This window comes from Canis aureus, chromosome 4, assembly GCF_053574225.1.
Source record: "Canis aureus isolate CA01 chromosome 4, VMU_Caureus_v.1.0, whole genome shotgun sequence".
Lineage (NCBI taxonomy): Eukaryota > Metazoa > Chordata > Mammalia > Carnivora > Canidae > Canis > Canis aureus.
Window position 1 is genome coordinate 51,374,220 of NC_135614.1, and position 18,960 is coordinate 51,393,179.

At 35.8% G+C, this 18,960-nt stretch overlaps 1 protein-coding gene across 6 annotated transcripts in view; it reads left to right on the forward strand.

The window, feature by feature from the left end:
• The window catches only part of GABRB2 (gamma-aminobutyric acid type A receptor subunit beta2), a 238,604-nt gene that overhangs the window by 182,755 nt on the left and 36,889 nt on the right, over positions 1-18,960 (forward strand). For all 6 annotated transcript variants that reach the window (XM_077895632.1, XM_077895631.1, XM_077895633.1 and 3 more), the window contains 3 exons: positions 9,630-9,767; positions 11,493-11,645; positions 14,973-15,217. In XM_077895632.1, coding sequence (XP_077751758.1) covers positions 9,630-9,767; positions 11,493-11,645; positions 14,973-15,217 — 536 coding nt within the window. The remainder of the gene's footprint in view (positions 1-9,629; positions 9,768-11,492; positions 11,646-14,972; positions 15,218-18,960) is intronic.

The window sequence follows — 18,960 nt, forward strand, 5'->3', positions numbered from 1 at the left end:
TTGAGAAGATTGCATCTGGTAAGATTCCTTACCAGATAATTTAAACTTATTTAGTGCTAATCCAGGATATTATGGAAGCACAGAAAAGGGGGCTCATATCTGGAGTTTAAGAGCAGTGTGAAAATTTTTCTTACTAGTCACACATACTGGGATGCCTGGGTGGCTCAGTGGTTGAGCATCTATCTGCCTTTGGCTCAGGTTGTGATCCCGAGGTCCTGGGGGATCAAGTCCCGCATCAGGTTCCCCACAGGGGGCCTGCTTCTCCCTCTGCCTATGTCTCTGCCTCTCTCTCTGTATCTTTCATGAATAAATAAATAAATAAATAATCTTAAAAAAAGAGACACATGCTAACAGTCCATTTCACAGACCAGCCAGTCATTCAGACTAAAAATCCTCTACAAGATCATCCTGCCTGATACCCTTCAATGTGTGAGTCTCCAGCTGACCCTTGACACTGTGAAGGTGTGTGAGAGAATGGGATAATTATGATGAAGAGGCCCAAACAACTCCCAACATCAGTAAGCTAGACCTTCACTTTCTCTGCCACCCCTTATGAGAAAGCAAATGGGTTGGTATAACACATGATGGCATTTTATTACACAGCTGTGCACATCTCCTAGGCCATCCAATTGGCCTTGTTAATTTAAATGTATTCCATTATCACTGTTGAGCTAAGAAACTCTTCCATGTGACTAAATCCCTTTGTCACTGGGGAGCATTATTCTATTTTCACCGTAGGTATTGGCTGCCTCTGGAGGCTCTTGCAGCAGCATGGTTTTCAAAATCTGTCAGCTCAGAGAAAGTCATGACCAGAGTCATGCCACTCCAAGAAACTTGTTGTTCTGTTGTTCACCCAAGAATGATAAATGTATTAAAAATCTGAAACACCAGCAGGTTTCTTTTGACTCAATGGCCTTTGCTTCGAAATAGCAGCTGCCTCTTATGGACTGGTACCAATGGCACTGCCTTTCTTTTAGTGACTCTAAGGCCAGTGCATGGGAATTCAATGTCCCAAGTCACTAATGATGCTCAAGTTTGCAGTCCTACTACCTTGCAATTCAGTAAGTAGCATCTGCTCATCACTCCACTCACAGGAGTGGGATCTGGTGAACCACAGCTAAAGGGTTAGCATGTTGACAGTTCAGTACAGCAATCTGACACCTGTTGGCTGAGACCAACACATCCACAAACTCTCTGATGCAGAACTGGCTGTGACAACTATATGAATAGAAATTCAAGCAGAATACTGTGAAAACAACAGGAAGGAAAGACAGAAGGAGTTTGGGAAAGCTGGAAGTTGAGATTGGCTCTGAACTTGTACAGAAATTTGGTATGAGTGAGGAAAATATTTCAGTTAGCTGAAATAACTTGAACCAATGCATGGAGGCCAAAGGATTATGAGTATGGGTAGAAGATGGGAGCTTTGGAAGAGGAAGAAGTGTTACAGAAGATGAGGCTGTGAGGTATATAGAAGCTCCATGATAAAGTTTTGAATGTCTAAATGAATAATTTGCTTTTAAGTCTGGGCCTATTTGAGAAGGCCATAAAGAAATTCTTTCCACATTTTTGCTTTCTATTTTGTTATGGTTTTTAAGGCATAGAAATGACATATCAACCTGTTTTTAAATGACGTATAACAGCAGCATGTGTAGCACAGATTAGAAGAAGGGCGGAGGGAAACCTGAAGGCTGTTGACTTGTCCATTGAAGAATATAAACAAATGATACAAAGATCTGATGCCAGAGTGGACTATTCTTCATCCTAAATATTCAAATAAAACTGGTGTGAATACAAATGTGCAGAAACCCTTAAGAGCTGTCTCCATCTCTCTGTTCTATGCTATTGGTGACTGTAAGTCAGAGCTTATTGAAGAGAACCAGGTCTCTGGATAAAGACAGCATGAGAAACATCTCTTATCTCTTATAAGGGAGACAGAGCTAGAAGAAAATATTTTAACCTTGGAGCTATAAAACTTTTGTTCAGAAGATATATTGCTCATCTCTTGGTCAGGCTAGATACTGGACATCCCTTGCCTGATTTCCATGGCAAGGTAAATGCCATCTGCTCTGCAGTGTTCTCCTAATTACTTATTCTGCAGAGGTAAGTCCATGTGGGAAACACCATCTACCCTCCCTGGATGTTTATTAGAACTAAGGAATCCTGTGCTCCACCCACTTAATCCAAGTTCACATTTCATTTTAACAAGATTTCCGGGTGATTTCTGTTTGTGTTACATTTGAGAAGCACTGGCCTGTCCTTTTAGCTAAGAGTTCTCTGCTTCTTCCATGTTACCTCAGGACTTAGGACTCATGCATATGGAAGAAGCAGGGTTGAGTAGAGGGGAAGAATCCTGGTAACCATAACTCAGTCTAGTTTATATGGTTCTAGACAGAACCATGTAAAGAGTTAAGGCAGTGCCCAATATGCCTTATGGGCTGTGAAATGGCAGTCACTACTGTTGTTGTGGCTATTATTATTATTATTATTGGTTTCTCTCAACCATCAGCTTAATTGCTTGAACTCTACAAACATAAGAAAGTTTAAGAAACACATCATGGAGTTACATTTGCAGGAACAGCCACAGAGCACCCTGCTTCCATACAAAGAAAACAAATACTGAATTTTGCAATGAAATCTAAAAATTATCTTTAGAGCACAAAGTCTGACATTTTACTTGATTATGATCTATTGCCTATCCTCTTAAAAATATTTGAATTTGAAAATGCTAATAACAAAAAAAATAAATTATCTTTGATGTAGGTTAAACACCAGGCCATGACTTGATGGTGTTCCTTACTAAGATGCCACTTGGAAATCAAGTCTGACCTACCCTACACTGATTAATTTGAGCTTCAAGGCCAAGAAATGATTTGACAGCAGAACATTTGTGTCTAGCAGTTCATCTAAAGAGAAGAGTAAAGAATAGGATGCAATTAAGGAGTCAGAGCAATCACTCAGAGTGTCTTCGGAATACTTTCATTGCTGAATTTGAAGAATTGTAGTTGACAAGTGAGTTTCTCTTTCTCCCTCTTGAAAAATTCCCACAACTAATTAGCATTGACTGTATTCAGTCTTGCACCTTTGCACAACATACAGGAGTCTGTGTGGAGAGGAGTCCATTCTGATTGTGGACTGATAGACTTCTAATTGTGGTCACTGAGTTAGTCATGTGACAAGGGTTTCCCTTCCTTGAATGTTTGGTCATGCTTCTTCCCTGCCATGTTTGTCTGCCTTAAAAAACAATTTGATCTCTGTTGCTATTACAAATGTTTTTTTTTTCTTTTCTTCTGGAAACTTCTGGAAGGAAAAATATATATTTAATCCACTAAAGAGCAAGATATGGTCCCAAGGGACTATGTGCCTTCTCAAGTACTGACCTTGGTTTAGGGGAAACATAACTAAATCACCCTAAAATCTGTGAATAACTCCAGCATTTTATGGAACCATTATACTGTGTAAATACTTTTTTATATCCTGAAAAAACAATGTGTCTGGTCAAATAAGTGAGGAAAATTCCAGGGGTAATATTAAGCCAATATCTTCTTTATTGAGAGATATCCTAAACTGTACTGTGTTGTTTGTGACTAACAAGAGGCTGCCCAAAATATTCAGGTACTCCCAAATACCTTTACTGTAGATCTTTTTCCATGAAGCTTATCACAGGATTAGTATTCCCCAGAATATAAATTGAGTTTTAAGAATAGTTGCTAATATACTGATAATAGCAACCACATAAATTTTAAATACTAATAGGAGAATGGCATGCTATAATTTTTACAATGAGGTGTTCAATTCATAAAAGCTTTTAAAGTACTGTGATAGATACATAGAAGGGCAGAAAAATTTAGATAAAATAATTCTTAAAAAATCAAAATCATCCATGACTAGAGTGCATTGTCCCAATAACATTGGCCATAATTCTCAGACATCAACAGTTGGTTATGATGACTGAAAATTAAGTTTAAAGCAACTACAGAGGCACCCAGAAGGCTCAGTCAGTTAAGCCCCCTACTCTTCATTTTGGCTAAGATCATGATCTCAGATGGAGACCTACCTCCAGCTCTGCACTCAGAGTGAAGCTGCCTTAAGATTGCTTCTCTCTCTGTCCCTCTCCCTACCCCTCCCCGCCCCATGTATGGCCTTCCATGGGCATGTGTTCTCTCATAAATAAATAAATAAATAAATAAATAAATAAATAAATAAATAAATAAAATCTATAGAGCAACTACAATGTTACTATTGCTATTTGGCTACAATGGGAGACAGCAAATAAATAATTACCCTAGAATGTTTAACAGTCGAATTAGGGAACAAAGTTCAAATAAATAGCAAGAGAACAGTAAGTCATTTTAATTTCTCACTAGGAAAAAACTGGTGGCATTGACAGTTAATTTCTTCTAAATGTTCTCACCAACCCCTACTGTTTAATATCTTGGTATAGGTTCATATTCCCTACACAGTAAAATCCTTCTAAAATAAAATATTTACTTAGGAGAAAAGAAAATAAATAAGTAGACTGACACTAAAGAGAGAAAAATAACTTTTTAAAAAATGCCCTGTTATATAATAGGATAATGTCACAATTGTGAGAATGTTCAATTATTATATGAATATTTTTAAAATGGCACTTTTGCTTCTTAGATCTCATATACTACATATCTTTATTAATATTTAAAAGAGGGCAGCCCCGGTGGCTCAGTGGTTTAGCGCCGCCTTCAGCCCAGGGTGGGATCCCCTATTGGAGTCCCATGTTGGGCTCCCTGCGTGGAGCCTGCTTCTCCCTCTGTGTCTCTGCCTCTCTCTCTGTCTCTCATGCATAAATAAATAAAATCTTTAAAAAAATATAAAACAACATATCTATCATTCATATCTCATATAGATTTTTAAATTTATGTATTTATTGGGATGCCTGGGTGGCTCAGCAGTTGAGCATCTGCCTTTGGCTCAGGGCATGATCCCAGAGTTCCAGGATCAAGTCCCATGTCGGGCTTCCTGCATGGAGCCTGCTTCTCCCTCTGCCTGTGTCTCTGCCTCTCTCTCTGTGTCTCTCATGAGTAAATGAATAAAATCTTTTTTAAAAAATTACGTATTTATTCATCCTGATCAGAACTTTAACATTTTTATACAATTTTAATTCCTTCAGGGAAATTCCAGTGAATTTATATTTTGGTTTATTCATAGGCCATCTGAATTTATGTGGGTTATGTTTTTAATGATAACAATACAATATAATTTAGTGACTCAGGTTCTGGAATCCCATGAATAAAATACAAAAGATAAATTTAATTTGCAAGACATTAATGAGAAGCTCCACTGCATCTTTTCCTGATATCTTTTAAAAGATATCTAAGTATTTTTCACTCTTTATTATTAGGAAAGCTGTAGAAGTCAGGTCATATATATTTGCATGTGTTTAATTTTTCAATCACTTTGAGATACCATTAAATATTCCTTCAGAGAAGATGAAGAACAAGAGGAAGAGGAAGAGGAAGAGGAAGAAGAAGAAGAAAAGAAGAAGAAGGAGAAGAAGAAGAAGAAGAAGAAGAAGAAGAAGAAGAAGAAGAAGAAGAAGAAGAAGAAGGAGGAGGAGGAGGAGGAGGAGGAGGAGGAGGAGAGGAGGAGGAGGAGGAGAGGAGGAAGAAGAAGAGGAAGAAGGAGAAGAAGAAGAAAGAAGAAGAAGAAGAAGAAGAAGAAGAAGAAGAAGAAGAAGAAGAAAGAAGAAGAAGAAGAAAGAAGAAAGAAGAAAGAAGAAGAAGAAGAAGAAGAAGAAGAAGAAGAAGAAGAAGAAGAAGAAGAAGAAAAACTAGGTCTGCTCTCAGTTTACCCTATGCAGTATATTGAGCTGGCTTTTGAACTTGACCACTCTGGCACTGTCATGGAGTATTGGTCTTTCATCTTCAGAAATCAGTGATGCAAGAGCATACACGTGCTATCTATTAGCAACATTCTATCCTTGGATAACCCAAAATGAAGTCAAGAAGATTGGGATTTTAAAGATCAGTAGTAACCAAGAGGTATTAAAATGTGCTGCTCCATTATTTCAGATTCCAACATCTTAGACATCAAAATAAACTTCAAATGTTTCACTTTCAACTTCTAAACAGGTTGGAGGGTTCTGTGTCCAAGTTTCTCATTGTGTAAATACATTCATGTGTTCATGAAATAGAAGCAACGTGAAATGCAACTAAATATGAACTTTGAATTCATTTTTCTTTTCAAATAATTTTTATTTGAAAAGAAAGTATTAGCTAACCTTTTTGAGCATCTATCAGATACTGTTCTAAGCATTTTATAAGTAACAATTCATTTTTCCTGCATAGCAATTCTATGTAGTAGCTGTTTTTGTTGTTGTTGTTGTTGTTGTTCTTACAATTTACAGATTAAACAATGGAAGACAGAGAAAGGTTAAACAACTTGCTGAACTATCACATCAGGATAAATATATAATGAATCCTTGCATTTTTCTTAAGGGCTCTATTACTATTGGGTGACTTTTTTATTCACTCAGAAGATATTTATTAGAAGCAAGAGACAGAAGTATAAACATTATGAATACCTCCACAATGCTAAGCATTTGGATGAGCAACCATCACCCAAATCCGCACATGTATATATCCCAAGTGACTTTCCTCTGCCAGGTGTTATCTAGCAAGCACCATGTCAAATAGCTAGCATTTTGACAAAAGTCTATATTCAGTAATGATATTTTTACCTGTTAAGCAATTATTAGGCATCTCCTATACAACTGTATTGAAACACCATAGATATTCCCATGCGTCTGCCTATGGGGAGCTTCTGTGATAAGGTCTGTAATCATGAACAAGGGAAGGTAAAAACTGAGGTAAGGAAGGTAAAAACTGAGGTAAGGAAGGTGGAGGACTAGAAACACATTCTTCACCAATTTAGATTGAGTTCTCTCTTGAAAACGTTAAGAGTCGACTTACTCTCATTCTTCTTTGAAGATGGCAGCATTTGACAATGATTTTTTTCTAGAAAACTACAAGATTCTTGTTTCATAAATACTTTCATGTTTATCTACCACAAATCCAATTTTACAATGCATTTCTTGATATCTAACTTGATTCTAAGAGCGAATTGCTCTTTCTTTTGTTATTTTAAACTGTTATATCAAAGGTGAAATTGTCATTGACCAAACAATTTCATAACTGAGAGGTGTGTGCAAACAACCAATGAGAAATGGGATTATATCTATGATGAAGTCCTGAATGGTGAAGATTTCCATGGCCGTATTAAGGAAGTTGCATCATAGAAAATAGCAGTTGTTTTGGGGAGAGATACCTCAGTTCTTAGGATTACAGACAGAGTATATTAATGAGGTAGGATTGATGGAAAATTGAGAAGAATCTGTTTACTGTGCCACAAATCTTATACATAGATTTCCCTTTAAAATTATGAATACTTCAAAAAATTACAAATACGTTGCTTTTAAAGCAATGTTTCATATGAGGAAAGACATTTTCTAACAAAATGAATGGCTTCAGTGTTCATAGTAGCAGTGTCCACAATAGCCAAACTGTGAAAGGAGCCACAATGCCTTCGACAGATGAATGAATAAAGAAGATTATATATGTATGTATATATATATATACACAATGGAATATTACTCAGCCATCAGAAAGGATAAGTACTTACCATTTATATTGACGGGGATGGAACTGGAAGGTATTATGCGGAATGAAATAAGTCAATCGGAGAACGACAATTACCATAGAGTTTCACTCATATGAGGAATATAAAAAAATAATGAAAGAGACCATAAGGAAAGGGGAGGAAACTTAGTGGGGAAAGATTAGAGAGGAAGACAAACCATGAGAGACCCCTAAATCTGGGAAACAAAGGGTTGCAGAAGAGGAAGTGAGTGAGGGGATGGGATACCTGGGTGACAGGCATTAAGGAGGGCACATGATGTGATGAGCACTGGGTGTTATACCATATGTTGGCAAATTGAATTTAAATTTTAAAAAATTTTAAAAAGAATGGCTTCAAATTATAATGAAATTCTGGTGGTGTATAATCTATTAACTCTCCACAGTTTTGATTATAATATAACTTATGATTTGTTTGCAAGTAAACAAGCCTTTTTAAAAATCATTAACTATTATTTAAAAGCCTATAGATATGGAGCCAAAAGTTCAAGTTCTCAGGAACTCTTCCAAAAATACATATTTCTGCATCAGATAAAGATGGCTGCTCTTATGAGCAAAGAGGAATGCAGATATCTGGCAAAGTTAAGACATTGAGCTGTGCTATGTTTGATACAGGTTCTCAAATCAAGAACAGTATAATTCTTTTTAATTTAATTTTATTTCATTTCATTTCATTTTAGAGAGGGAGAAAGAGTACCGAGTGAGAGTGAGAGCGAGAGAGAGAGAGTACACACGAAGGGGGGTGGATGCAGGGGCAGAGGCCTGACTCCAGTCTCCATCCTGGGACCCTGGGATCATAACTTTAGCTGAAGGCAAACACTTAACCTGCTGAGCCACCCAGGTGCACCAAGAGCACTGTAATTCTTTGAAAAATAATCAATTTCCACTTTTTTGGATATGGACTTGCTCTCTTTGGAAGAAATGCGATTCAATGAATATTATAAGAACTAAGAGTGAAAGGACTGATATTTTAGTCCTGTATTACACTAACTTGCCACATGTCAGAAGGCAAACAACTTAACTAGTCTTTTTTAACTGGCTTTTTTTTTTTTTTTGCTTTAAATTTGGAAGTAATATCCGCCCTGCTTACCTCCTAGACTTGTAAACATTCAACTCTCTAGATGCAGAAGTTCTTTGAAGACATGTATATGATATACAAATATAATTTGCTTTGCAGGGGAGATTTTGGAGGGTGGGCATATTTTTATTATACAGAGCTCTATCCCAGCAGCTGTGCAGTGATGAGCATGCTAGGTGCTCAATAAATAACTGTTGAATAAGTAGAAACATGTCTCCAAAATGTACTGTGCATTTATAGTGCACACAATATGTTTATATTTACTCCTTAAAACTATTAGAATTACTACTGTTCTGGGTTATTTGAAGGGGGTATTTTTTGGAATTGAGATATGCTGCAAAATCAAACTTGGAGATCATATCTATGAATATTTAAAAAATAATGACTCACTTCTTCCTAATTGCTACTCTTCTGACTTGAAACCAAATATATTATAATTCAAGAATTTTGTATGGGGGAGTTTGATAGCATTTAATACTTCATTGATAACTCCAGCTATATTTTTCTCTGCTTTGGTCTTCTCCTAGGGTACCATCCAGGGTCATGTAATAATATGACAATATTTGAGAAAATGAGATTCATAATCAGATGAACCAAGGTGCAAGTCAGAACTATATACTATTTCCTACTTGCAAGCTATTAATTTCAGTAAACATTTGTAGCTTCCTGTGGGCCTAATTATACTGCCCTCATGAGATTGTGGGGAAAACCAAATGTGGTGATATACTTCAGGTACCTAACATGATACTGAACATAGTAGCCTTTGGCTGTGACTGTTATCATTAACATAGTTCATCTTTTAAATAAGTATTTGTTTCTGTTTTGTTTGTTGTTTTGTGTACCTATATATGTGTGTATGTGTGTGTGTGTTCTTCTTTTTACAGATGGATATACCACTGATGACATTGAGTTTTACTGGCGTGGGGATGATAATGCAGTAACAGGAGTGACGAAGATTGAACTTCCACAGTTCTCTATTGTGGATTACAAACTTATAACCAAGAAGGTTGTTTTTTCCACAGGTTTGTATCAGGGAAGAGGGGTAAGGGCAAAGGGGCTTGAGCACATTTTGTCAAAAAAGTTCACTTATATTATGATTAGAGTCCCAGGGAAAGATGATGACTAGAGATTTAGATCTACTGAAAACCTTCAGTTCCTCCTCAAGCTCACTGCTCACTGGGGACCCATACATTTCTTTCCCAGGAGGCACCACCCCCAACAAAGCTGAGAGGGTTAGTTCTCTGTCTCTCATCTACCAAGAATAAATTAATAGTTAGAGACAGAATACAGAAAGAGAAATTAAGACAGAACTCCTCATAACCTGTTGACAAATACTGGGGAGAGCCGAGTCATGGTTCGCTCAAGTCTGACTATGATGAAATTCTCTAGAGGCAGTAAGGTAGAAGAATTCCACATTTTCCTTTAGGGTTAGGAATTTCTTTATGTAGTCTTACCTTCTGTTTTGGAGGTAAAAGCCCTTCCAGATGTTCAGATAGATTATCCTGCTGCTTTCTCCACTGTTACTCTTCCAGCATTGAGGTCTTAGGTTGTCAAATTTGGTTTCGTCAGCATAAAATTTTAACAAAAAAAGCTCAGGAAAGTAATACTTTGCTATATACTCATTAAAGGGAAAAAACAATAAACCCACAGGAATATTTCTTTTTATGTTGTTCTTACTGGAATAAATTCCCCAGGCACAGGAATAGCTAGTACTGTAATCATACATTTTTAATCATACTTCTGCTAAGGACTCAGGCACTTCCTTTCCCTGCAAACTACTTCAAGTAAGAGTTGTATAACTTAGTAAGAATATAATGTAGCCTCTAGCTTTAAAAAATAATTATCAGAAACTTTTCCTAAATTTGAGGTCCTTTGAATCCCTGAGACTATAGAAATGAGTTCACACTTAAAATATTCTTTCTTCAATATTATGACATTTACTTGAGCCCAAGATAGCTAGATGGTTTTCTCTTAATATTAGGAAGAATATCACTCCCAACACACTCTACTTAACACTGTGACTTTTCTATGTTCTAAGACTATGTTCAGTTATGTATCTTGTTTAAAAAGTTATTAAAGAGTAGTTCCCCAGGTCATCACAATTAAAGGACCCAGCTTCAGGAATTTGATCCTGAATTTGATCCTTTAGTTTTGTCTCCCACAAATATTCTTTGAAAACAGGGATTCTCCACTTTTTGATGAGTTAGGAATCCCTTTAAAACTTTGATAGAATCAATGGAATTAGAAAAAAATATGATCCATATACACAAAAACCTTCACAAAACTTTAGGGAGTTGCCCTAACATTGATCCCAGATTTACAATGAATTCTATGGCTTGTGAAGAAAATTCCAAAATATGAGCAGACTATGCAGCCTTATTCTTGTATACAAAAACAAAAAATCTGACAGTATGGCCTTGTTGAGAAACCACTGAGGTGGAACAATGGGGCTGTTCCAAATGATCTTGTCTTCATAGCTATAGAGAATCTTTGATCCACTGCTGGAGGCTGAACATGGAAGATCTGAAAGTCTTTTAATTACACGGCGTCATGGGTGTACTTAACACTGAGTCACTCTTGCTAATTAAAAGCCCAGTGTCCTCAGACTACTTTTGCAGGAAAAAGTGCGCTTCACCAGGAGCTAAAATTGAATTTAAGGAAAATAAACAAATGATTTAGGGTCCTTAAAAGGAAATATCCTATAAATACTGATTGATAATGATGATGTTCTAAAATTGCCTTTCTAGGTTCCTATCCAAGGTTGTCCCTCAGCTTTAAGCTTAAGAGAAACATTGGTTACTTTATTCTGCAAACATACATGCCTTCCATCCTGATCACTATCCTCTCCTGGGTCTCCTTCTGGATTAATTATGATGCATCAGCTGCAAGAGTGGCATTAGGTAGGCTATTTTCTAACTGCTTATGGAGCTTGACTCTGTGTGTTCATGTGTGTGTGTATGCGCAGGCACGTCCACTCACATACTTTCTTTACCCTGGTATTTATGATGTGTGACAAGATTGGACTATGCACATTACAAGAATTTGGCTATGAGACTTTGGGTTATCTAATTCAGCATTAAATCAATTAAATACAAATTAAAACTCTTTCATGTCAAAATTAGTTAACCATATAGCAGTTGGTAATGAAATTAGTCCCATCAATTTAATATTTTTATTGAAGCATAGTTCATGTAATATCACTTGATAATTGTTCAATTTGCATCAGTAACTCCTTACCTGGTAGAGCTCCTTCCATCTTTTCTTTTTTTCTCTCTGAGTGGAAGACAAGGAAATGTATTATGTAACTAACAGAGAGGAAAAAGACTTCTAAAGTCTTATTAAGATTTTGCAGTAGCATGGTAGAGGGCAGAAGACAACAAAGTAAGAGTACTGGGAAATCATCCATAGCACTGCTTATCTTGTGCTTGATTTTTTTTCTATTATTAATACCAGAGGAAGAGAATAAATTATATTTCATGAACATTTTTATATTATTAACTCCAGATATAGTAAATTATGATATTTTACACTATTTTTATTATTTTGAGTTCTGACTAAGCCTTTTAAAATGTTGGGCTGTTAACTGCTCCACTGAAATTTCAATTCAATCATCACTTCCTTAGAGAAGTCATTCATTTATTCATTCCACAAATATTTGTTGAACACCTACTATGTGCCAAATTTACTAGGCACTAGAGATAAAACAGTGCCCTTATGGAAGATGTGCCAGCAGCAAAAAAACAATAAACTTATTTTGTTTAACGTGTGAACTAGGTAATACAGTAAGTCTATAGAGGGAAATAAGCAAGGTGTAGGGGCAGTTGGATATGCCAAGAGGTACAGTTTACATAATAATCATTGTTAACTTCATTCAGAAACTATCAATGGAACAAAGACTTAAGACAGAGTTACTTAGATGTCTGAATAGGAATAACCCAGTCAAATGCCCTGATGGAGGAAAGTGCCAAGGATGTCAGTGAGGTGGCCAGAATGCAAGAGGGAATTCAAGGGTCAAGATTAGTTGGGGAGAGGGGACTATAAGATTCTGAAGCAGTTGCAGGGCCATGATAAAGGCTTTACTTTTATTTTGAGTGAAATTAGAGAGTCATTGAGTGAAGAGGTGACATGATTGGATTTCAGATTGAAAGGGATAACTCTGGCTGCTGTGTTAAGGTGAGATTGTGGTGGTTCAAGATGGAAAGGAGAAGTAATGACCTCCTGAACTGAGTCTAGTCATCTGTGATATATTCTTTTAAAATACTAGAGAACTTCCCTTTGTAAACCAATTGCAGTTATAATTCATATTTATTTGGTTTGTGTTGTCCTTTTTCTTCGTGGTACTGAAAGATACATTGAAGAAAGGTCCATATCTAATTTTGCTTCTGTTATACCTATGATATTTCACACAATGAATGGTGTTCAGTAAATATTTGCTGAATAAAGTAATGAATGGAATTTGTAAATATCATATTATTCCAAAGTGAAAATCTACTGTCAATTTTATGTCTATTACAGGAATAATAATAAATTATTTACTTTTTTAAAAGAAATTTGTAAAATGTCTTTTAATGTGAGTAGTTTATTACTTGAGTTAGAAATATCTTAAAATGAGACTGAAATAAAAAGCAAAGTCAGCATTGTTAGTTTTATAATATACATGTTGAACAGAGTAATCTAGTTGAAATAATGAAAAGATAAACAAAACTGGGAAATGTTTCAAAATGACTGATGTTCTAGAAAAAATACAAAAACTCTAAGACACCTAGATCTAAAGCAAGAACAGTTTTTCTGGCCCTGTTCAAAATCAGATGTGCAAATTTATTTTTTTCTGTAGCTGTTTTATGAGCATGTAGAAAAACAATACAAAAATTATTTTCTTTTTAAAGAGATAAAATTAAAGTGGGAAACTTATACTCCCAAAAAATCATAGAAATGAAACTTAACTCAGCTTTCTGAGTCAGAGACACCCATTCAAATGTTGATTTTACAGTTTCCCATCTGTGTGATCTTGATCTCTGGGCTCTATTTTTACATCATTATTTTGCTATAAAAGTCGAACTTGTCATACTCTGGGACAAGTTCAGGACTCTGAACTCCCAGTGCTTTTACCTGGCTTTTCTCTGTCTTTCCCTCCAATTATAGAGGGAAACTACTCTTCACTGTTGGAGATGACCACTCAGTGGGATGAACAATTATAACCTGATCCAGTATGCCATTTCCCATATTCATAATGCTTCTATATTATTTGTCTGTGCATTACATGCCTAATTGCCCAATCCAGAAACCTCAGGGCTAGACACCTGCCTCTCTGTTACCGATCATTTCCAGCCTCCAAATTTTTATAGTCATTTTTATATATCATTTGTATAATGTATTCATGGATTTCAGTACTATTATGATTATTTAATTTATTTTCTCTTTATTACTTAGATTATTCTGGAAAACTATTAGCTGATATTCTTTATTCCTATCTCTTATGCTTTCCTTCTGTCCTCCACACTAGTACCAGAATGTTTGTCCTAGACACAATTAGGCATAATAGGGACACCTATGCCTCCCTGCTTGAAGCTGGTTAATGGCCCCACTTTGCCTTCAGTTTTAAGTTCAGACTCCCCATTAGGCTCTGTATATATGGCTCTTCATTATGCAGCCTTACTTAATCTTCACTCTCCTCATTGTGCTTCTTGTCATATCCTAAAATGTACTGACACTGACTTCCTTGAGATGCTTTTGATAGGCCAAGTACTTTCTCCCCCACACACAAAGCACCCCTTTACAAAAGCTCTCTCTACCACACCTTTAACCTCCAGTCCTTGGTTGTTTGGGTATCTCCCATGTATCCTTCAGGACTCAGTTCCAGATTTCCACTTCCTCACCTGACTCCTGCCATATCATGAAACTCAACTAGAATCTTCTCTGTATCATCAATGCTTACCCAACATACATGTCTACCATAGCCCTTAATTCACATCTCTAGCCCCTCACAAGATATATAACTATAAATATAAAAATATAAATAAAGGAAAAGTTTCAGAGTGATTAATGCTACTGTAAATTAATGATTTAAATGTATCACCAGGGCCTATCACAGGGCAGGTATGTAATCAGTACTCAGTAAGTATTTTGTGGCATATATGAATGAGTAAACAAGTACAATTAACTTTAACTATGATGAAAGTATCCAGGAAACAGGAACATTATTATTCTAACTCTACCATTTTTTTCAGGAATTACAACTGTCCTTACAATGACCACGATCAATACCCACCTGCGGGAGACTCTCCCTAAAATTCCCTATGTGAAGGCCATTGACATGTACCTTATGGGGTGCTTTGTCTTTGTTTTCATGGCCCTTCTGGAATATGCTTTGGTCAACTACATCTTTTTTGGGAGGGGACCCCAACGCCAAAAGAAAGCAGCTGAGAAAGCTGCTAGTGCCAACAATGAGAAGATGCGCCTGGATGTCAACAAGGTAAATTCAGAGGGCAAGCCCCCTTTGCTTGTTAAACTCATAGAAGAATGCCAGCAATATAGGTTAATAGCCTTGTTTAACAAATGAGGAAACCAAGGCCCAGGGAAGAGAATGGGTAGTTTTTCCAAAATCATAAAGTTAATTAGTGATGGAGGCACAATTAGGGCCAAAAGCTCATGATACAACATTTGGATACCCCTTACCTTACTTAACACTAGGTTTGCCCAAACCATAGTCATCTGAGAACTACCCTTGTGACATTTTCCAAATATGAGTATAATGTATACTATTATTTACTTTATATTTATTTATATTTACTCACTTTAATTAAAAAAGGAAATTTTATATCACTTAAATCAGTATTACTTGCTGGAAGATAATCTTAAGTAAGAAATATGAAACTACATTATTAAATTCTAGGCTATACTAAATGAAGGCTCAAGCCTGAGCCCATTCTCTGATTTAAAAGGGAGATAAATAAGTACAGAGATGTACAATAGAGACACAAACAACAAATGAAGTCTTTCTCTTTGAAGTCATCAGAAGAGTAGAAAGATAAGTGGAGGGGAAAAAGAATAGTTTCCTCCTTCAGTGACAGATAATCACTTAATGCCTTGCATGCATACCACTTAAAATCACTGAAGCACGTGACTATAAGAGACACCATCTTGCTTAAATTACGTATAGTCAAAGAATGATTTCCATGCAATTGTAAACCCTGATTAGTCTTTAAGGCAGTGGTTGTAAACCTTGAGTACCCAATTGAATCACTAGGAGAGTATTAACAAATACTGAAGCCTGGGTGCCTTTCCCAGAAATTCTTACTTGAATGTACTATATTATGCCTGGGCATCATATTTTTTATAAATTCTTCAAATGTTCTAATTTGCAGCCAAGATTTAGAATCTCCATTTTGAGGTGTTTGACAGCCATCCCAATGGATCTATCCCTCTTTACTAGCCAAATGTGACTTCACCTGGCTTCCTCTATCAAGCTTTCTGCACTAAGAGAATATTTATATATGTATTTTCCTATAGTCGAAATTTAAATCCTTCATATTAGACAAAAAACAAGGTCTTATTTTAATATCTGCCATAAATAGTGCTTATAAAGTAGTGCATAGAGCTGAATTTAAAAAATAGATCATAGTGATGAAACTAGGAAAACTAATACTTTTAAACTATCTGGAATTATTAACCATATCAATCATTATTTAACTGACGTTTTAATATTTCTAACTTCAATTGAATTCCAAGGATAGCACATTGTAAATAATCTCTACAGTTGAATTTTATTTGGAGCAAACCCAATGAAAGCTTCTAACTCACTAATGTTTTCACATATCCATAGGCCTTTTTTTTTTTTTTTTTTTTTTTTTTGGACTTTTCTCTAAGAAAAGTAGAAAAGTCACTCCTTCCCTGGGAGATGATATTTGTAATAATGTAAATTTTAAGTATGGCCCTCAAAAGCTAATGAACCATGGGTCTAGAAAATTGTCAATTTCTTTACAGTACCTGAGGTTTCACTTATTAGAATCTGTCAATAGGTTCCAAGCTAGCATTATGGCCCTCTCAGTCTGTCAAATGAAAGAACGCCTTTTAAACCAATTCTATGATTTCTCTGAAATAGTAGCTTTAGATAAATAAATAAATAAATAAATAAGCAAACAAACAAAACTATCTCATAGGACTGCAGTTTGAAATGAGTCTAAATCAATTGCCTAATGAAATGCTGACTTAATAAGATAACATCTGATCTCTTTTCACTTTCATCTACTCTATTTTTTTCATCCCAATTTGCATTTAAATGATAAATTTAAGAGCCAGAGAGTGGCAGTTTTATAGTAGACTGAACCTGGAGAGCTTCAGAGTTTAAATTCAATGTACTGAGATGCAGATAGAGAATGATTTACTGGGCAAGTACCCTGCAGTGGTGTAAAGCCCATCTTCTTGGCTGAAGTTGGACCCACAATTCAGAGCCTAGAATACGAGAGAACAAAAAAGATATCAGAGTTCTTCTAGTACATGGTTCTCAAAATACAAGCTATTTTTCCCCCAGAGGATCTTTGGCAATGTCTATACTTTGGATTGTCAAAACTGGTAGGAGGGGATTGCTACTGGTATGTAGTGAATAGAGGCCACGGATGCTGCCAAACATCCTTCTGTGCATTGAACAGCCTCCTCATAACATCCAGCCCCAAATATCGATAAGGCTGAGGTTAAAAAACCCTACTCTAATCCAGTCTTCTAGTTTCAAATATAGGAAACTGAGGTCCTGAAAAATACAGGATGCTTGTTGTGTTCTTAAATCTCTTAAACACAAGTGGTTTCTCCACTTTCTTTAATCAAGATGTATAATATCAAGACATCAGAAGTTTTAATTTAATACAACGGTTCTAAACAAGTATTTTGGAGTTAGTCAGTTTCAGTGTTTACCGTCCATTTACAGTTTTGTGATAATACATAATAAACAACAAAATAAGCAAACAAGAAAGACTCTCACCATTCAGTTTCCTTATCTGTAAAAATGGGGTTAATTCTTCTCTCATAGGTTATTATGAAGATTACTTGTGATAATGTATACAGAGGTAACATAGTCCTCAATATATAGTAAACAGTAAGTAGTAAATACTAATAAAATATTAAAATATTATAGATGATAGGAATTCTTACTTTTAAAGTAAAATTTACAGTCTGCAGACATATTGCCAAAGCTTCTTTGTATATTTTGCACAGTAAATATATAGCATACACGGTGCAGTCCTATTCCTAAAAGAGAGTACCATCTATTGAGGAATGTTTCATGTTAGAAGTTTTAAAGCCAATGCAAGGAAATAATTTTCAACAAGTATTAGCTATAAAGTCTATAGCAAACCAACTACAAACTTTATCATTTCTTAGGCCAGAATACTTAGAGCCATCCTGATTTGATTAAAGCAAAAAAGTAACCATCTCACATTCCAGATTCCCATGGTTTCTTTTTTATCCCAGCATGAAAAGTTAAAAGAGATCTACATAAGGCTCTGATTGCACATCACTTTCTTTTGTGTTGGCATCATGAATAATGCCACTCTACTTTTTTTTTATCAAGAATGTCCCTTCTTTTCAACTGTAATTCTGTTTTTTTCTCCCCCCCCCCCAAAAAAAAAAGCTCGGGCACATATAATCAGCTAAGTATTGTTAGATGCTCTAGAAAAATCAGTCACTAGGAGAGAGATTGACCTTTTTAGCTTCCCTTGCATCCTAGAGATGCAAGCAGCATGTCAGATCATCTAAAGTGATTTTTAAACTTTGCTCTGTCCTGAGGTCAGGGAGGGATGAAAATGGGAAGGCTAGCCAGGTGGAAGCCAACTATAGCTTCTTCAGTGGCATACTTCCACATTTTTCCAATCTCTTCTCTGTATTGGTTTCCCGTGTTTTTAATTTAACAAAAGTATATGCAGCTCTTAAAACAATTCTCATCTTGCCATGTAATTGATGCGAAAACTAAGGCTCTAAAGGAGAGTAAAATATCCAAGTTTGCATAACAAAATGAAAATTTCTGAGATTGATCTGGATTTCCCAGTCTGGTATGCATTCTGCTATGCTAGGAAGTATAAAAATAATATATAATTTAAAAGCTAATTTCACGTTAGTCCATATATTCAATTCAGTTGACTTCACCTGAAAAAAAAATCTGTTTACTCATGAGAGTCCATGGCCAACAAACAGCATCACTTTCATTGTCTCCATGTAACAAATGAA